This window comes from Sorex araneus, chromosome X (assembly GCF_027595985.1).
Source record: "Sorex araneus isolate mSorAra2 chromosome X, mSorAra2.pri, whole genome shotgun sequence".
Classification (NCBI taxonomy): Eukaryota; Metazoa; Chordata; class Mammalia; order Eulipotyphla; family Soricidae; genus Sorex; species Sorex araneus.
The window spans coordinates 312253447-312274261 of NC_073313.1; the positions used below are offsets into that span (position 1 = coordinate 312253447).

A 20815-nucleotide genomic window follows, 5' to 3' on the forward strand; every position below is an offset into this window, starting at 1 on the left:
GAAGAAGCCAGCAGCTTGTAGCATCGTTGTGATCACAGAAAAATCCATGTGGTGTGCATTCCCCCTGAGCGCGCCCCTCAGTGTGCACACCCCTCGCTCTGCTGCTGGCGCGGAGCTGGGCCTAGGTCTCAGGGGATGGACTGTGCATACTGGAACCCTTGGGCTGGAGAAAGAAACTCCCAGTCTGTATTCAAGAGTGGTTGGGGCTGAAGCCATCATACAACGGGCAGGCCGTTTGCCTTGCATGTGGCCCACCAGATTCCATCCCCAGCATCCTATATGGTCCCCCAAGCACTGCCAGGAATAACCCCTGAGCATCACTGGGTGAGGCCCAAAAACCGAAAACGAGTGGTGAGAATGCAACATGTTATCCCGCTGGTCCACCTGCTGAGCAAGAGAGTGGAAGCAGAAGTGATTTTTAGGACCCCTTGGTCTTGACTCTGTCTGCTTTAAGGAATAAAGCACTTCACAGCGTGCTGGTGTTACTCTGGGGGACAGAACTGCGGAGGCCTCAGGTGGTAGGCCATGGCTGTCTCTGTATTAACAGGCTTGTGTCTGAGGCAGAGCTGGCAGGCGGGCAGCTGCTCAGGAGAGGCTGAGAACAGAGGCCTGACCGGCCCACCTGCCTTCCTCCTGGGTCCTCGTTTCTCCGGAAAGGACTGGATTATTAATCAAGTTGACAGCATTTTTTTTTTCAAGGTTTTCAAGCAGTTTCCTCGTGCGTAGCATGGAATGTTTCATGAAGCCATGATACTTTCATCTGATGCACTTTGAAATTTTTTTTCATGCCTGGAAAATACATGCATTCACATACACATACACATGTGTGCGCCCGTGCGCATGCACACACACACACACAGTGTTCACAAGACATTTAACTGATGTTGGACCCACTAGTGGGTTTGGAATCACATATATGTAAGATCCTACCTTACAATAACCTTATCTAAGGCTTTCCTTCCTCACTCTGTGTCCTGGAAGTGTCTGCCAGTTTGAGAAGACTCTTCAGAGGAAAGAAAGACCAGGGGTGTCAGTGCCTGCTCATCCCAGCCCCCCGCCCCCTAGCTGTGGGCAACCCTAGGAAGGTGCCAAGGGCAGGGGCAGGGCTGTTGGGGGGCATGGTGGTGTCTGGCGGGAGGGTGATGGGGACAGGGCCGGTGCTCCGTTTTGAGACCCACAGGAAAGGGCTTGAGGGTGCACGTGCCCAGTCACTGCTCAGCTCTGTAGTTCAGAGGATAGTCTGGCTCGGCTGCACCGTGTGCCCCCGTATTTCCCAGTGATGCTGAAGTGCTTTAGGGGCGCCTGTCCTGAAAGGAAACCTGCCCCAACTCCGCTGGGGTCACAGGCCCGCGAGGGGAACACCAGGCACCGGGGCACGGGCAGGCCGTTCCCACGCCGCATCTCCCATCTCATCTCTCTGTGTGTCGCCCGCAGGCCTCGGGAAGACCCGCAGGAAGACTAGCGCGCGCGATGCCTCCCCGACACCCAGCACCGACGCCGAGTTCCCCAGCAACGGCGGCCCCGGCGGCGCCGACCGCATCTACGACCTCAACATCGCGGCGCTCGTCAAGTTCGCCTACGCCGCCGAGCGCGAGGACGAGCTGTCGCTGGTCAAGGGCGCGCGCGTCACCGTCATGGAGAAGTGCAGCGACGGCTGGTGGCGGGGCAGCTGCAACGGCCAGGTGGGCTGGTTCCCCTCCAACTACGTGCTGGAGGAGGCGGACGAGGCAGCGGCTGAGCCCCCCGGCTGCCCGGGCCTGCGCCAGGCCACAGCGCTCAGCAACGGGCAGGGCGCGCGGCCGCTGCACCTGGTGCAGACACTCTACCCCTTCAGCTCCGTCACCGACGAGGAGCTCAACTTCGACAAGGGCGAGACCATGGAGGTGATCGAGAAGCCCGAGAACGACCCCGAGTGGTGGCGGTGCAAGAACGCGCGGGGTCAGGTGGGCCTGGTCCCCAAGAACTACGTGATGGTCCTCAGCGACGCACCTGCCCAGCACCCGGGGCTCGCGCCACCCGTCAGCGTCGGCTACACGGGACCCGCCTGCAGCGGGCGCTTCGCGGGCCGCGAGTGGTACTACGGCACCGTGACACGCCACCAGGCTGAGTGTGCCCTCAACGAGCGTGGCGTGGAGGGCGACTTCCTCGTGAGGGACAGCGAGTCCTCGGTGAGTGCAAGGCTGGGCGGGGGGTGTGGGTGGGGAGCGAGGCGGTGGTATTGGACTCATATGGACCAGAGGTGTGGGGGAACAGTCCTGGGGCGTGCAGACCTGCAGGAAAGGGACGGGGTCCTCAGGGAGTGCCACAGGTGCATAGGTGCGGCTGGAATGGACAGTCCTCAGGGTGTGCTTGGGGTGTAGTGGGGGGGGGTGGGCGCTGGGCAAAACCGAGTCCTGGTGAGGTCCCAGCTTTCAGGGGAGGGGCTAGAAGGAAAGCACACAGGGACCTTATCACACTGGGTCATCAGCCCTCATAGGCCATTAGCGTTTCAGATTGCACAGTACCCTGCAAGTCAGCTGACAGCATCCGGGGCCTGTACTGCATGGTGGTGGGTCCCGGCCCTGCACTGATGCTGTGCAAGGTCAGTGCTCTGTGGTAGACTCAGTGACTTCGAGGCCAGGGACTTGCCTGGGTGACTGGTTGACTGTCCCGAGATGTCTCTGTGCCGGAGGTGAGTGAGATGTGTCGCCTCGCCAAGGCTTGTCTGGCCTCCCTGTCCAGGTCACCCCTTTTTATTCTACAGACAGAGATGCCTTCTCTCCCCAGCCCCCATCCTGCTAGTGACCTGCCCCACCAGCTGACTTGTTTCCTCTCCCTGGCTGAGGCCAGAGGGGGGAGGGACAGCAGGCTTCCCATGTGGCGTTTTTGTTGGTTGGGGTTTTTTGTTTGGGGTTTGTTTTTTTACTTTAAACTGATAATGCTCAGGTCATCTCTGCTGCCCCCTGTGGCACTTTCATCTCTTAAGAGCTTTCAGATCTCTTAGGAATGGAGTTGAAAAGAGAGACAGGGCTGGAGCGATAGCACAGCCGGTAGGGCATTTGCCTTGCACGCTACCGACCCGGGTTTGATTCCCAGCATCCCACATGGTCCCCCAAGCACCACCAGGAGTTATTCCTGAGTGCAGAGCCAGGAGTTAACCCCTGTGCATCGCCGGGTGTGGCCCAAAAAGCAAAAAAAGAAATATAAAAGAGAAAGACAGTCCTCCAGAGAAATGAGTTTGTGTGTGTGAATGAAGGCGAGGTGTGAGGCCACTTGGCCTGCAGTAGATCCAGTCCTGGCTTCTGACACACCAGGGCTGTATTCCAGCTCTGTGTCCCCTCAGCTGGGCTGGGATCTTCAAGGTACCCTCTTCACCCATCCGTCTTGGAAGTGCTCAGCTGCTGCTATCAGCGTTTGGCAAATACTTGCACCACATAGTCTTACCTGCTAAAATGAGAATTGCATCCGTTAGGCCCTTTGTGACTAACTTGCACTGGTTTTAGCTGAATCCACCTTAATATTCTTCAGTAAACCATGAGACTATTAAGTGCTCTCACTGCCCTCTAAAAGTCTTGGAGCTGTGATGAGTGAATGCATGCTTGGAGCTATAGGAAAGGGTTTCCAAGCCATGGGTTTCGCTCCTGCAGCTGCTGTGTGTACTTGAAGGGGAGAGAGTGAAGAAGCTCAACCCATTCATGGCTTCGGCAGCAGTTCCTGCCATTGACCACATCCATGAGTATGCCTGACCTTGAGCATTCATTCACTCCACCTGGAATCTGTTACCCAGCCACCAGATTTTAACATGTTTGGCAAGACACCATATTAAATGGTTTCCATATGGTGTGTGCTTTGGACATAGCTTTATGTTTAAGGCTTAAGTTTAACACTCTTAAGTCTTTAAGTAGAATCTCAGAGAAAGTAATGGAAAACCATTTCAGTATAATAGATGGGTCCAGAATATTTAATGAGAATTAGATAGTCCATAAAATGTAATCTTGGTGGAGACATTTTGAGCTTGAAAAGATTTCCTAGGAAGGGAGGGTGCAGCCACAGAGTGCTCTGCCCTGTTCATTGTTCATTGGATCTGCAAAGGGTAGATGAGCAAAGGGTAGATGAGCAAAGCATTGTCTAGTTGCTGGCCTCTCGAAAGACCTGTGACTTTTCTATGGGATGAGCACCTATCCCCTATGATAGGTGAGCATGCCAGTGTGGGGGACCAGATCTTTTCAGAGAGATAGAGAGAGGCATGACCGCATTTTCTGGGTTCCATCTCAGAACTCTAGCTCCATTTTTTCCTTCCTATTAAGTTCTTCCCCCCACGCTATAATAAATAGAAAAAAGACCTTTAAGCTGAAGAACAGCTAATAGTGTGCTGGTGTCTTTGATTCTAGGGGTGTGGGTGGAGAGGGGCTTAGTCTTGATCTCTGCTCTCTAGCCTGTGGACTGACTATGTGCGTGGGGCTTGTCCTGATCCTTGCAAGTCTGTCTGTGGCAGCGGGTGTTCTGTGGCTTGGGGTTGTTCTTCCCGAAGAGCAGAGCCAGGCTGTGGTTACTGCTTCTGTTGCTTATGACCAGGTCGGCCTCCGAACTGGAGGCTGTTGACGAGGCCGACGTATGTGTGCTAGGCATTGCTTTTCCCTTCCCCCCGTCTACCTTCCCTGCTTCTGCCAAAGTCGCTCCTCTTTCTTCCACTCCTCCTCTACCCTGTTTCCCAGTCATTTGGCCTTTGTTGTATGAGAGTTTGGCTTACTAAGCCCTCCTTGGGGACAGCCATCTAGCAGCCCTCGCCGGGGTGGCAGAGAGGTTAGCCAACAAGCTCGCCCATGCTTGTTTAATTTCCTTTTCTTTCTTTCCATCTTTAGGCCTGGGCCTCTCCTTTGACTGAGGTTGCCACAGGATGCCTGATTTATAAATACATTTTCTTAGGGTGTCTCTTCAAAATGGGCATCATTTTAAATATCTGGGATTATTCCAATAGAAATAAAGGAGGCTCATGCTTGATGATAATTTGCGTTTACTTTCTGTTTTTCTGCTTTGAAAAATAAAAATATGCCCAGCTCTGAGTCCTAGGAAATCTGTGCTTTTCTGGAGCAAGAGGTGTACATTTCAGGAAACAAACAGTAACCTTGCCATGTCCTGTGAGATCTAGTGAGGGAAGTGCAAGATATTTCAGAGGTGTCTGTGTATCACCTCTGTTCCATCAGTGAATGGAAAAATGAACAGGAAGGCATATTTAACTCCCCCCTCTCCTGCATTTGTGCTTTGAGCTTCTTGCTCACTTGCTCTCTTCATCTCTCTATGACTTTTGCTGCAGAAGAAACAATACCATCCCCTGAGCCAGAAAGTACAGCAGATAAGGCACTTACTTGCCTTGCATTCAACAGACCCAGGATCAATCCCCTGAGCCCCACCAAAAATAATTCTTGAGTACTATTGAGTGTAGCCCCCAAACCTAAACAAAAAAAAATATGATTTCCTAATCTCCACATTTTTTGTTTGGGGGGCCACACCCAACAGTGCTCAGGACTTACTTATGAGGCTCTGTGCTCAAGGATCACTCCTGACACTCAGGAGACATTCAGGATACCCTGGATCACGCCCAGGACAGCCACATGCAAGAATCAAACCCAGGTTGACAGCTTCAAGTACCTGCTATACTATCACTCCAGCCTATAATTTCCACATTTAATTTTATACTCCTTTCTGCTGATGGATGGCTCACGAAATCTAAGAGATGTGAATTCCCTACTGGTCTTTCTATAGGCTCCTCATAAATTCTATATAGTTGTCCACATTCATTCTGTAGATATGGTTAGAAAACTATAATTAAGAATAACCAGTAACTAGATTTTTAGTAAGTAGTAAAAGTTAACAGTTTTTACTTTCTCAACTGCTGCATTCCCCCTTCTTGAAAAGATTATACAGAAAGTGACAGGTTGTAAGTTTCGTAGGAAAAGGACTCGAGTGGGGGAGGGGAATCCATAAAGGTGGCCAGCTATATAACATCAGTTGTGTGGGCCAGGAATCCATTTCCCTCTATAAAACTTGAGCCAGCTACCCTAGTGATAACTTTGCCCCATGTGTGCGTCCCATATAGTATTTAGGTACTGACTTTTGGTCATATAACACATTTGTTTCTCATAGGAGAAAAACTCTTACCAAGAGACCACTTAGTGCACATATTATTTACTAATAGTTCGTAGTTCGTTTCCTTCTTTTCAATCTAAAAACTCATTTGGTAGAGAAGGAAGAGTAAAAGAATTAGCAACATAATCCTTGCTACATCTTTCTTTTCTATTTTTCTATCAAGTTATAGTAATCAAAGCCAGTAGTTTCATCACCCTACTCTCCATCCATGATGTGCAAACAGTGGTGTGTTTTCACATCCCCTTGAGTCTTTTCACATCCCTTTGTAAAATAAAGGCTAGGTTTTGCCCATAGCGTTCCTGTGCCTTTGTTGCATATTCCTTGAAAATGTTGGCTTCTGGGCTACATTATGCCTTTTTAATGCTTTTATGTACTTTTACAGCGCTCAGGAAAACTCCATTTCCGCAACACATTTCTAAGAATTGTAAGCATGCTTAAAAGGTTCAAGTTGTTACTGTAGTAAGGTTTAATGTTGGGTCAAACTGCTATCTTTTGTTGGATAGAAATCCCCAACTATTTTCTGCTTATTGTTTGGCTACTTAGAGTTTGAAAGCAACTAGCGATATTTGCTTTCTGATCTGTTTTTCTCTAGGGGGGTAAAGAGCTATGATTACTTGTAGGCAGCAGGTAGCACAGGGAAATGCAGGTTACTCTGCGGCTCTTTTCATACAGCTTTCCAGTTACTGCAAAAGTAGTATTGCTTTGAATGCTCAGACATTTTGCCTATTACCTAGTGAAAGTTTGGAGTGTAGGTTTACTTTAAACCAGTTATAATGTAACTGGTTTTTAGTGAAGGGAAGTAGTTTTTATTGAAATAAATTGAGAAATGTGTGTGTGTGTGTGTGTGTGTGTGTGTGTGTGTGTGAGAGAGAGAGAGAGAGAGAGAGAGAGAGAGAGAGAGAGAGAACATCTTCAAAGGAGAAAAATATGTGTTCAAAAGAGAGATGGGCTCCTCCAGAGTGGAAAAAAAAAGCCTTTTATAATGTAACTTTAAATATTTTAAGTTCTTTCTGGGGGCAGAGATGGTGCGCTGGGCCGTACCCTACTGAGCTCAGGGCTTACTGTTCAAGGGACACTCTGGATGGTGCTGGGGAGTGACCTGAGGCTGACCGTGTGCAAGGCAAGTGCCTTAACCCCTGTATTTTCTTTCTGGTCCAGCCACATAAGAAACTTGTACAAATGGATTTAGACACTATCATTTGCAGTGGTGGCAAGTTCTCGAACTGTGGGTGTCAGTGTGCCGCCCCCACCCTCGAGTGTCAGTACATAACCTTTCCATCTCCGCTGCAGCCCTGGGGTACTTCTCACCTCACTATTAATAAGCAGTTCTCTAACTTGTTCTGTATGGCAGGGCATGAGTATCCCAGAGTAATAAAATCATGCACCCCACTCCCACCACACACACACACACACACACACACACACACACACACACACACACACACACACACACACACACACACACACACACACACACACACACACACACACACACACCCCTGAGTTCTAACACAGAGCACTTCATTCTAAATTATGTCAGTGGGTAGCAGGTATTGGTTGAATTGTGTGGGACTGACCTGCACATCCCCAGTCCTGTTGCGTTCTGCCTTGCCTTAGTGAAATGCCTCACTGTGAATGGTCACTGGAAATCTAAGCCAATGAGACCCTCAGACTGAGAGAATACCCCTGTAAAGTCAGACTCCCTCTTCACGGCACTAGTTCTCAGGGTGGTAACCTGCACCGGCAGCACTGGTACTGCCATGGACTTTGCTGGAAATGTACCAGATTTTTACCCAGACCAGCTAAATCTGAATCCTTGGGGTCAGAGATTCTTATTCAGACTACAACCCCATTTGAACAAACTCTTTGAGTGATTCTAATGCTCAAGTTTGACACCCACCAGCTTGTGACATATGAAATGACCCTTCTGAACAGCTTTGTGTTGTGTGGCAACATTCTGGTGAATTATTATTGAATTACTAAACACCAATTACTGCTACCTAGGCTCACTAGTCATGACATAACAAAAGGAAAAAAAAATGACAAGAACTGTGTTGATTTGAGAACAACATCTTGAGAGGTAGGAGGCAAAAATGCAGGGACACGCTACCTTGAAAAGTAGGCAGAATTCTCCCTGGCATTGAAGGTCAGGTAGATGAGACCTCAAAGGGTGTTCTGTAGTTGATTTTTCTGAGCTTATAAGTTTATTTTAAAATAAATTTTAAATAAGAATAATAGTTGTTCTTTCCATGGGATGGGTTGGCATTGACTTGTGGCAGAAATATTTCAGAGATAGACTTCTAGGATAGTGATAGTGAGACCAAGCGTATTGTAGAGAGGAGGAAAAGATGATCTGTAGTAAGAAGAGGAAGAAAGTAAGTTGCATCCGTGGACAGCTGGTGGTATAGGTATAGACAGGGAGTCCATTTTCACTAAAAAAAGACTACTGTGAACCACTGGGGACAGGCTATCTAAAACACTTCTGAAACTAAAAGGTGGAGTTTCTGAGATTTGAAGGGAGAATTATTGATCACTGGAATATAATTTGACTGTCACTGTCATCCCGTTGCTCATCGATTTGCTCACGCGGGCACCAGTAACGTCTCCATTGTGAGACTTGTTACTGTTTTTGGCATATTGAATACACCACAGGTAACTTGCCAGACTCTGCTGTGTGGGCGGGATACTCTCGGTAGCTTGCCGGGCTCTCCGAGAGGGACGGAGGAATCGAACCCGGGTCGGCCACAGGCAAGGCAAAAGCCCTACCGCTGTGCTGTCAGTTGCTTAGAACATGGTGGTAATAACGCCAGCAGTAAACTAACTAATTATGATCTCTCTGTTGGGATATAGAGAATGTACTGCTCCTTGAAAACCACTGTGTCCACAATCTGTCCAGAGCTTCAGACCTACAGTAAGGGCATTTTCATTCCCATATTTCCATCAAGTCCAACTCTGTGTGTGTGTGTGTGTGTGTGTGTGTGTGTGTGTGTGTGTGTGTGTGTGTGTGTGTTTGGGGGGGTGGGATTTGAGGCATATGTTTCAGCATTGAAAGAAACTAGATAGGTAGAAATATTGCTAGATAGGTAGAAATGTTGATGTTATTAAGGAAAAAGGAGGGACTGGAGAAATAGTATAGTGGGTAGTACTCTTGCCTCGCATGCAGCTGACCTGGGTTCAGCCACCTCATATGGTCCCTTGAATACCAGAAGGAATGATCTCTGAGTGCAGAACCAGGAGTAAATACCAAGTCCCACCAGGTGTGACCCAAAAACTAAAGAATGGAAAACTAGGAACAGGCCCCTCTCTTCACCAAGTTTCTGATAACCATGTGCTCTGAAGAAAATTCCATTCCTATTGAACCAGTCAGTCATGAAGAAAGAAAAAAAAAGACTTTCAAAGACTGTTCATCCAGTTTTCATCCTTAAGAATATGGTGATTCGGGGCTGGAGCCACAGCATAATGGGTAGGGCATTTGCCTTGCATGCAGCCGACCCGGGTTCAATTCCCAGCATCCAATATGGTCCCCTGAGCACCACCAGGGGTAATTCCTGAGTGCAGAGCCAGGAGTGACCCCTGTGCATCACCGGGTGTAACCCAAAAAGGAAAAAAAAGAATATGGTGATTATGAGGCCAGAGCAATAGCATGGTGGGTAGGGTGTTTGCCTTGCATGTGGCCGGCCTGCGTTCAATCCCTGGCATTCGATATGGTCCCCCAAGTACCACCAGGAATAATCCTGAGTGCAGAGCCAGGAGTAACCCCTGAGCATCACCGGGTGGAAGAAAGGAAGGAAGGAAGGAAGGAAGTGATTTGATAAAAATGCAAAAGTATTTTTGAACAAGTATTTGAAGCAGTGGGTTAAGTAGGTGAAATTGTAGAAATAATATCCAAGAAAGTATTGCTTAGTTTTTCTTTTCTGAAAGTGCTCAGACTTTGCTATCAGAAATTGCAAAGAGATGAGCCATAACAATTACCTAAAGAAATTAATAATGGAAGAAGTCAAATTATAAACTTATAAATGAAGATATGTATTTCCTATCAACTCTGATCCCAGATAGGAAGCTTAGTCAGGCATTTGTGATTAGAGGGATTATGTTCAAATAAGAAATCTAAAACTGTGAATAAAAATATGCTAAATAATAATCACAAAAACCCTGAGAGAGGTTTTTCATTGTCCTAAGATTATACTTGGAAAATGACTTCCTAAAAAGAGGAATGAATGGGTTCTACTAATAATTCCTCAGAGCCTCTAGTTCAAAACTTTGAGAAAGGAAAAAAAAAAGTTCCTTCAAGAAATAGAGCAAATAATATGAAACATGCTCCTCTTAGGAGAATGGGAAAGATGGTCACTTTGTTCAGCAAGGACAAATGATACCAAGTAAGGCTCGTGTTTGGAGAAAAAAAGGCACAAGAAGCTAGAAAACAGTACAGACACACAGCGGTGGGAAGGAAGGGGTGAAGGGCATGGGAGTGATTTGAAGGCATATTTCCAAATCGCAAAGGAAGTACAGAACTGAGTCTAGTGGGATTTTCCTCCAGCTGTAAGAATGCTTAACCTTTGTGGTACCTGTGATGGCTTAACAGCGCATGTCGAATTCTTTGATGCCCAGCTTCTCTACCCCCCAACCTCACCTCAGAGGGCAGATCCTGATTGCTTCCCCTTTGCCCTAGATCTATGTGTGTACTGACTCGCTTCTGATGCTGGAATGTGCTTGACTACTAGTAGTCATCATGTATGCTTGGATTGTAAAAGGCTTGTGGCTGGCACGTGGCTCTGTGCACCATCACCTGCTCTGGGGGAGCTGGCGGTCACCACCAGTCCCCGCTCATCCACCTGTCTTCTGGAACAGCTGCTGCCTATGCAGCTCCTGCTCTCTGACTCTTCCATGCACACACGATTTGTGTAGCCTTAGCCAGTGTCTTGATGAAACAACTCGTCAGCCAGTCACAGGGAGTGGCTCTCATTCAGGGCAGAAGGCACTCTCCTAGTCCTGAGTTACAGAAGCTACAGTTAGCAGCTTTGTTGTTGAAAATCGCCTCAGAATTTGAGGGTGATCTACTCACTACTCAGCAAAGAGAAATTGGACAATAATCCAAATAGGGGCTGGAGAGATAGCACAGCGGTAGGTCCTTCGCCTTTCATGTGGCCGACCTGTGTTCGATTCCTCTGCCCCTCTCGGAGAGCCCGGCAAGCTACCCGTGGTGTATTGGATATGCCAAAAACAGTAACAAATAAGTCTCACATTGAGAGATGTCACTGGTGCCCGCTTGAATAAATCGATGAGCAACGGGATGACAGTGACAGTGACAGTGAATCCCAATAGAAAGTAGGATAGTAGGGCCGGAACAATAGCACAGTGGGTAGGAAATTTGCCTTGCATGCAGCCAACCCAGGTTCAATTCCCAGTATCCCATATGGTCCCTTGAGCACCGCCAGGAGTAATCCTGAGTGCATGAGCCAGGAGTAACCCCTGTGCAACGCCAGGTGTGACGCAAAAAGGGAAAAAAAAAATCGAAAGTAGGATAGTAACAGAATGGTGCCAGTGAAGAAGGAAACCTAAAGTGCGCACAGCGCCCTGCTTGACCCGTTACTGTTTAAAGAGCTGCCAGTGGCTGTCATGGCAGTGACATTCAGCTTTTTCTGCCACCATCGAGAGATGCCCTCCAAGACCAACCAAGCTGACAGGCATAGAGTCCAGCCACTAGTTGTTTCAGCAGATATCTGTTGAGTATTAGTGTAGACATCTGAGCATTTTCCTCCTGCTTAGACACCAGTGGAACAGAAACGAGACTCCTTCTCAGAAAGATGAGAGCTTGGCGGGAGAGAGAGATGAAAACAAGTGCTAGAAACTCAGACCTCTGCAGTAAGCCGGCAACTCCTACTTGTCATTTTGGAAAGTGTGTTTCCTCCCGTGATCTTAATTGGATCAAAGGTGGCATTCCTGGGTCAAACTGGACTAAGGAAAGAGAAGGACACAGGAGGAAAGAAATCGAGGCAGACAGTAAAAAAGAGGCAGACAAGAGGTAATAGCCAGGGCCAGGACCCTCGGGCACACCAGTGGGGTAGAGTGGTGTATATGTATAGATCTGAATCACAGAGCATGCAGGCAACCACAGAAACCAAATTTCAATAATCAAATGTAAAAATGGAAATATATTTATTTGTTCTACTGTGTCACTGTGAGATACACAGTTAAAAGCTGTTCATGATCGGGTTTCAGTCATATAATGATCAACACCCATCCCTCCACCAGTGTCCATTGTCCACCATCAATGATGCCAGTTTCCCTCCCACCACCACTCCTCCCCCAACCTGCCTCTATGGCAGACTCTCTCTCTCTCTCTCTCTCTCTCTCTCTCTCTCTCTCTCTCTCTCTCCTCCCTCCCTCCCTCCCCTCCCTCTCTGCCTTTATATTTCCCTCCCCTTCCCCCCTCTCTTCCCCAACTTTGGGCATTATGGTTTCATGGTTCCAATAGAGAGGTTATCATATTTGTTTCTTTACTGACTTTCAGCACGCAGTTCTATTCAGAGTGATCATTTTCAACTATCTTTGTCATAATGGTTCCTTCTCTAGAAATCTTTTTTAAAAAATTGACAGAAAAGGACCACTAAATGAAAGTTTGCTTAATCTCTCCCCCCAGGATAATATTAGATGATGTTACTATGGGTTTCTTTTTTTTTTTAAGACTTTCCCAGCCTCTTTACAATTCCAGCTAATATCTCTTTTTTATGATGGTAAAATTGGAAACAGAGAACTTAGAATAATTGACCACAGTCACAAAGCTTATACATGAAGGAGCGAGTGTCTGAGTACACTACACACACACCTCATAGTTCCAGAGCCCGTAATACCAACCAGACTGTCCTTCTTCCCCGTAAAATAAGGAACCAGCAGTTGAGCAAGTTAGAACGTGCCCAGGTATCTGCAGGACTACTTTCCATTCCTGAAAAGGTGGGCTAGTTGCTTGCAGACTGACATTCTGATGAAAACATGCAATGCAAGAAAACCTGCCAAAACACTGAAATAAAGCTTGCCAAGAAGTCCCTTTCAGCACTCCCAGTTTGGAGAGAAATTAGAGGTCAGTGCCAGCATGGAGGTAAGGTCCTCGAGGAAACCCAGAGTTGCCCTGGGGACTCCCCAGAGACTCCGTGCAAGGAGTAAAGCAAGCCAGAAATCAGTCAACGTATTGGCAGTCCTGTTCCTTCTCAGAACACAGTGCCCTGCCCTCTCTCAGCACCCTATAAGAGACCCCTTCACCTTCTGAGATCAGACGGCCAAGTACACCAGAAGTGGGCCCTCACCCAGCTCCCAGTATGTCAGCATCTCCTTGGTCTTGGGTTGTCCAGCCTCCTCGACAGGGAGGAGCTTATGTCTGCTACTCATAAAACCGTTTGTGGTGTTCCAAACTCAGATTTACAGGACCGGGTGAGAGGTTCATCTTGCTTATATATGATTGTTGTCCCTAGAGAGTCACTGGACGTGGAAGCCATATTGAAGAGATGATTGCCATAGTCCCCCCGGCTAGCGAATAACCCGGCCACGTCTTACAGCTTCACACTTAGCACTTTTTTTAAAAGATGTATATGTGACACATAAGGCAGAAAATGTTTTCTAGGAAATGCACAGTGGGTAGGGCATTTGCCTTGCACGCAACCGACCTGGGTTTGATTCCTTCGTCCCTCTCGGAGAGCCCTTCAAGCTACCGAGAGTATCCTGCCCGCGTGGCAGAGCCTGGCAAGCTAGCCGTGGTGTATTCAATATGCCAAAAATATGGATTGGTCCTTCTAAGAAACTTAGCAAGATGAATTTGTGCAAAGAATTAGAGGGGCAAAAAGACTTAAGTGCAAATTACAGGATTGAAAAGTTACAATTAAAACAACCCTGGGTTTATAGCAAATTGTATATAGTCAGAGGTCTATATATAGTCACAAGTCTTACAATGGAGACGTTACTGGTGCCCGCTTGAGCAAATCGTGAACAACGGGACGACAGTGCTACAGTGCAGGAAATGCTTGTCCAGCCCTGGTCACAAAGGTGAACTCACCCTTCACTGCCACCTAAGTAGAACCCACACTTGCTCCACATGGCCTCACTGGAGAACCTCCCCGTGCTGACTTCCTTAACATTAGCTTCACTGTTATCACAGGTGTGTGGCCCTGAGCATGTTTCCATTTGGCCTGCCTTTGAATTCTCCAGCTGATACTCTCCTGGAGCAGATACTTTCTTCTTCCCATGGTCTATACTCATTGCAAGATTTGGCATGCGTTGCTGATCAGTCCAGTTTTCGTTGTTTGATCTGAGACAAAGAAGTCCACTCCAGCCTTTTTCGATAATGCAGAGCATTCATCAGCACAAAAACTTAGCTCCTTCTCTGTCCTTAACTTTAAGGCTTCTTCTCACGGGTTAGGGAATCAGCTACTCTGCTGAATCAGTTTTGCTGCTGTGACCCATATAAAACACCTGTATAGCACAGCAGGTAGGGCATTTGCTTTGCACAAGGCCGACCGGGTTCGATTCCTTCATCCCTCTTGGAGAACCCAGGAAGCTATCAAGAGTATCTTGCCTGCACAGCAGAGCCTGGCAAGCTACTCATGGCATATTCGATATGCCAAAAACAGTAATAAGTCAAATAATAGAGACGTTACTGATGCCCAGTCGAGCAAATTGATAAACAATGGGATGACAGTGACAGTGATATCACCATGATATGAAACAAAGCTTAGATTAAAAGCAAATTTCTCTCGTCAGAAAGCCATTTGTTGATCATTTGACTTAATCAAAATCGGTTTTATCATATACCAACTCTGAAACACTACCTCCACAATGATGATGATGCCACCTTATGAATTGATCAGCGTCGATAAAATTAGCAAATTCTGGCTCGTGCTGAACAATGGCAGTGAAGTTGGATGCAAAGCAGTGTTTTCCAGCTGGTGACCACAGGAAGGAAATAAAGTCAAAGAGGGGCCACTGTGGAGGAAAGGTTGAGATACTGGACAAGAGTTCTGACCCTCCTGAGTATGTATGCTTGCAGAAATGGATAGTGAGGGCACCAAAGGAGGTACTGTTTCAGGAGTCCCTGGGGTGAGGGGAAGCTGGCCTGCTCTGGAGGGACATCACACACTTTGTGCGACAATTGACCAGTCCACAAGGACAAAGAGCCATGTGCCTGGTACCCATGCTGATGCGCCAGACCTTGTTCATGAACTGAGGCCCTGTCTCAGGGTGCCTGCCTGGGCTCTGCATTCCAGACCCTCCCGAGCTCAGCCTCTTGGAATGGTGAGACTGAGACCACGAAGGCTGATTCCCCCCATCTGCCCCTCCAGGCCTCTGAACATCATGGTTCTGTAAGCTGTAGGCAGTCAGGGGTTGCCTCGAATTTAATGTTGTGGGGGCGTGGACAAGGTTTGGTTGGTAAGGCCCGTGGGCAGCATCATGAGTGGCACTAAGCATTCTTGACGAGTTCTTCCTAAGAGACCCAGCTCAGTCATTAGTTTGCCACTTCTGTGTCCTGTTCTCCGCCCCCACACCCCCAATCCACACCCCTGCCAGATGCTGGCCTTGCGGTGTCTGTGATTCAGAAAACAAAACAAAGGCCGAGGCCTGGCCCCAGCTTGTCTGCCTCTCTGTGTTTTGTGGGTCGTTTCTAAGGCATCAAGCCCTGGGTGAAGTAGGGGTAGAAAAAAGGGGTTTTCCCCGTAAAGGTTGGTTTGTGTGGGGTCTGTTTTAGATAGAAGACTACTTAGACACAAACTCGAGGTCCTGGCTCCATTTGCGTTGTGGTCCTTTTTGTTACCGGCTGTGACTGGGGGCCAAGCTTGCAGCCCTTCACTGAGTTGAACTCCTTCAGACACCACCCCCGCCCCCACCCCCTGGTCACTGATATTCCTTGGTTTCAGTGAAGTCATCGCCCATTCATGAAGTGCACACACTTCACTGGCTCTGTGTGGTTCGCTGAGTCAGCTGTCCTGTGCTTGTTCTCCGGGCTTCTTGTTTCTGAGTCCCTGTGGGGTGGTCCTTCGGTGGCCGCACAAGGTGCTCTGTTGGAATCTAGCACTGGGGAGATGGCCCTCCGGGTGTCCTGATGAGGACTCACTCTCCTGATCTGGAGGCCCTGTGCGGAAAGGCCATGAGCTTCCCGTGAACATGCCCCACGGAGGTCACTTCTCTCCTCGATGAGGGTAGGGCCCCCAGCACCGAGTGGGCAGAGCCTTGCAGCCACATGCCAGGGGAGGGCACAAAGATCCACGGAAAGGAACATGAGAGTGCCAGGGGTGCCATCTTTGCCCAGGGACTTTGCTCATGTAGGCAGAGGACATGGGGCCCGGCGGAGGCAGCCCCTCCCTCTCCGCCACCATTGCCTGCTCCCACAGTCTCTTCCAACGCCGGCTCAGCCCCCCGTGCAGGCACCTCTCAGTGATCCTACTTTTCCCCGTGCTTCCAGCTCTGCAGATCACAGCACCTGTTGCAGCTCTCTCCATTTCTGCTGCAGGCTTGTCACTTCCCTAAGAGAAAGGGCCGTCACCTCTGCCTCTTCACACCTGCGCACACCCAGGGCCCAGTCTAAGCCTCACCCCAGGTCTCTGTGGAGTGAAGAACGGTAGACTGGGTTCATCAGGGCTGTTCTTTACCCCCCCCCTCCCCAAAAAGACATTCCTCATTCAGTGTTGGGCCCTTGCCAGCGCTTCCATAAACAAACCCTGCCCGAATGTCGTGAAAAGAATGTCTTTCTAAGGTCTGCGTACAATTAAATAAGGCACCAGCGCCATTGTAGAATATAAACCATTTTTAATCAGATCTGCAGGAACTGTGCCATAGCCCTTGGCAGAGCTGCGCCCAGAAATTTTTGCCACTCTTGAAGTATTTACTTTTCAAGCAGCCTAGAATTAGAAAAATGTGATGACTTCTTTCAGGGGTAGAAGTCAGAAGCAACCCAGCTCCGCAGTTACCTATGCTGAATAAATTCCCAGAGTGCCAGGAATAGCTGGGGGAAGGGAAAAGTTTCGGTTTCCTCAGTCTATGCAAACACCAGGGTCATGCATTCCAGGGCACGTTCCCACTGTTGGGAGAGGTAAAATCCACGGAGTGCCACAGCCGTGCTAAACAGTGTGTGATGGAGTTACCACGTCGTACCATCAGGAACCCGGAGTGCCCCGGGCCGTTGGAGCATTGTGGTAGCTACTCGCATGTGGACAAGAGTGAGATGATGTGGCTGGTCCCCATTGAGGGCTGCACAGTGGGTGTATTTCCACCCCAGTCTCCAGCCATGGCGATGGGCTCCCCGGCTTTGGTCCACCCGGTAACCCACCCCTAGTAACTCATGTTCTCTGTCCCCGCACAGCCCAGTGACTTCTCCGTGTCTCTCAAAGCGTCAGGGAAGAACAAGCACTTCAAAGTGCAGCTCGTGGACAATGTCTACTGCATCGGGCAGCGGCGCTTCCACACCATGGACGAGTTGGTGGAGCACTACAAGAAGGCCCCCATCTTCACCAGTGAGCACGGGGAGAAGCTCTACCTCGTCAGAGCCCTTCAGTGACAGCCCACACGCCGGCCCGGACAAGACGCAAGGCACACCCGAGGGTGCTCACGCAGGCTACCCCGGTCGGGTGCTTTGGTCCTTGACTGGCTCCCTCGTAACCCTGGCCTGGTCGGTTTATTTTCCACTCACCTTCCTTTGGCCGTCCCAAGCCCCCTGCCCTGTGTGCAAGCCCACTCCCCTCCTGGCCAGCTCTAGAGAATGGGGAGTGGGAGGATGGGGCAGCCCCTCCCTGCCCCCTCCCCACGGGGAGCAGCCTGAGTCTGTGTGGAAGGTTGATGCTGACAGAGCCCCTAGCTCCAGAGATGGGCGCCGTCTGACCACACCAAGACACTGCTCTCCCCCGAACTGGCCAGCACGCTGGAAACACAGAGCTGGGTGAGCAGCACCCACGAAGGTCCCCGTCCCGGCAGCCCTTGAGCTGTCTCCTGGGCCCTGACGTGGCTCCCGGATTCCCCAGGGAGCGAGCACGTTTGCCGGTAGCAATACTGGAACCACCAGGGGAGGTGGTCACGAGGGACTGCCCAGTGCCTTTGGGGCTGTGCTTGCAATAAAAGACAGGATTTCCCTGAAAGCCCGTCTCCAAGTGAGGTGGCTCGGAAAGATAGGTGTTTTAGTCAGTGAACCCCCCAGATGTGCCATCCACATAGTGCTTTCTTCCTCACGCCCTTTGGCTTGTTTAAATTTCACAATTCTGTATTTAATTCCCATTGTAATGATGTACTGTAGCCATTTGTTGACACTAATTCAGATGATTATGGAAAACAGCTGATCTTTGGGGAAGGGAGCTACCGATACTTTACACACAAGATATATATAAATATCGATATATATATTATTTGCTTTACAGGGAAATTTTTCAGGGTTTACAAAAGAGATGTGATTGGTAGTAAAAGACACAAAATGTTTATGAAGAAATTGCATTCTCTCTTTTTCTTTACATTTGAACTTCTTCATAGTTTAAACATACACTCCTGGGGTGGCACATTCCTACAATTGAAGACAGGGTGTTGATACCCTGCCCCCTGAACTTGCATACTCCGTTTTTTGGATATTGTAATAAAAAAAAAGCATTATGACAAAAGTATGTGTGTATTTATCTTTGAGAACACTCTTACTCAATTATGGGAGAGTAATGACTGCCACATTTACTGGACACTGTGCCTAAGTGAAAACATTTTTTAGGGAGGAGCTTTAACAGATTTATTACTTGTGTGTTTTCTTTTTCTATCATCACATTTTTGTATCTTGAAATAATAAATTTTAATTAGTGAAATTCCAAGAGAAACCAGAATCTCAAACTTGGTCTTCACTTTACTCTGTGAAAATTATTTGTTAAACGTTTCACCCAGAGCCAGAGAGAAGAGCTTGGTGAGCACTTGCCTTGCCAACCCAGGTTCATCCTTGGCATCTCTTACGGTCCCTGAGCACTACCAATTGACCCCCCCCCCAAATCATATATATATAAACAATTAGCCGTTGTCTTCTAGAATTCTCACCTCTTAACTTCCTGCTGCAGGCTCCCTGCTGACTTCCATTTGCTCAGCCAGAGAGCCTGGGTCACTGTGTGCCAACTCTCAGAGTCTTGGTCAGAGCATAGGGTGAGTGCCCTTACGGGCTCTTGCCAGCTCATGCCTAGAGAGTTCTCCCTCTGCGGACATGGCATCCACATTTTCCCCTCACAGCACCCTTGGGGGCTGCTGCTGCACTGAGGACCTGAATCTCGAAGATAGAGAGAGCTGTCCCAGAGTCAGTGCCAAGGGCACACCAGCAACCTGGGCCAGGGTAACACCCTTTCTGCCCAACCTGAAGCTTCCAGAGGAAGTTTGCCATCAATCTACCATTCCTTTTCCTGACAGTTTTTTGGGTACCTTTTTGTTGCCTTTGATAATAGTAGGATGAGAAGGCTGGTGTCCAGTACCTATGTTTCAGGACACCAGTAATGCAAGTATATATGCAGGGGGGTGAGACAGATTGTTACCTTGGACAGAATGCATATCTGTTCCATACAGTCTCTAAGAATATAATTCCTGGGCTGGAGCAATAGTACAGTGGGTAGGGCATTTGCCTAGCCAGCGGCCGACTTGGGTTCAATTCCTGGCATCCTATATGGTCCCCCCAGCACCGCCAGGAGTAATTCCTGAGTGCAGAGCCAGGAGTAACCCCTGAGCATCTCTGGGTGTGACCCCAAAAGCCAAATATATATATATATATATATATATATATATATATATAATTCCTTTTGATGCTGGTCTCACTTTGTGTATTCTATTTTGACCTGCTAGAATTCTCTATAATGAGTGCCTGGATCACTGAAAGACTTTAGTTTATGTATAGCAATTCAAAAAGAAGCAATTAAAGGACACAAGACATTTTGCATTCAGGGACATCTTTTAGGCCTATAGTTGTAACTGACAGTTATTTTCACCTCTGTCCCAATTGCTGTGGAAAAACAATCTAATTGCTTGATTAGGACTACTATTTAGGAAGGATTTAGTACCCCAAGTCAAGGGGAGGCTGGACTGAGAGTTCCAGAAAGAGCCTGTCGATAGACTTCAGGATGGGGATGAAGGTAGGATACCTGCAATGGTTTGGAGTGTGGACACCCCACCACCACCCTCACCACCTCTGCCCTACACCACTGGTGTCTGCCGTCATCTTTTGCAGATCCAGGATTTCCTAGGCTCGTCTTGTTTCTGTTGTTTCCTTACCACAGCACTACAGCCAAGGGCAAAATAGGTCAGTCATTTGATAGCTGAGTGACTCCCCTCAGCCATTTACATGTATGCACCTTCATTTTTCAGGAATGGTTCACAGCCACCAGGCTTTCCGCATGAGACTTATGCCAAGAGACCTTAAGTCACATTCCTGGGAAAGCTGAAACTGTCCATCTTTCTCCCAAAATGCATCACAGATGAGAGCCTTAATTTATTATGAGAGTTTTATATCTACTGAAACGTATTTCCAAACAAAGCATATTGAGTGTACTGGTACAAATTTGATTTTAGTTTCTAAGTGCTAACTGGTTCATGATTATCTTTTCTACCATTCCTAATGTCAAAATAATTACTTTCAAACCAAGTTCAGAGCTAGGAGGAGAGAAAATCTGGAAAGGATTTTTTTTTAAATGCTCCTTTTTGGTAAATACAGCCG

General features: G+C 48.2%; 1 protein-coding gene across 1 annotated transcript in view; it reads left to right on the forward strand.

The window, feature by feature from the left end:
- Positions 1–18749, forward strand: part of NCK2 (NCK adaptor protein 2) — a 138806-nt gene extending 120057 nt beyond the window's left edge. The window contains exons 5-6 of the mRNA XM_055121777.1: positions 1435–2168; positions 17468–18749. Coding sequence (XP_054977752.1) covers positions 1435–2168; positions 17468–17662 — 929 coding nt within the window. The 3' untranslated portion in view covers positions 17663–18749. The remainder of the gene's footprint in view (positions 1–1434; positions 2169–17467) is intronic.
- The last annotated feature ends 2066 nt before the right edge of the window (positions 18750–20815 follow it).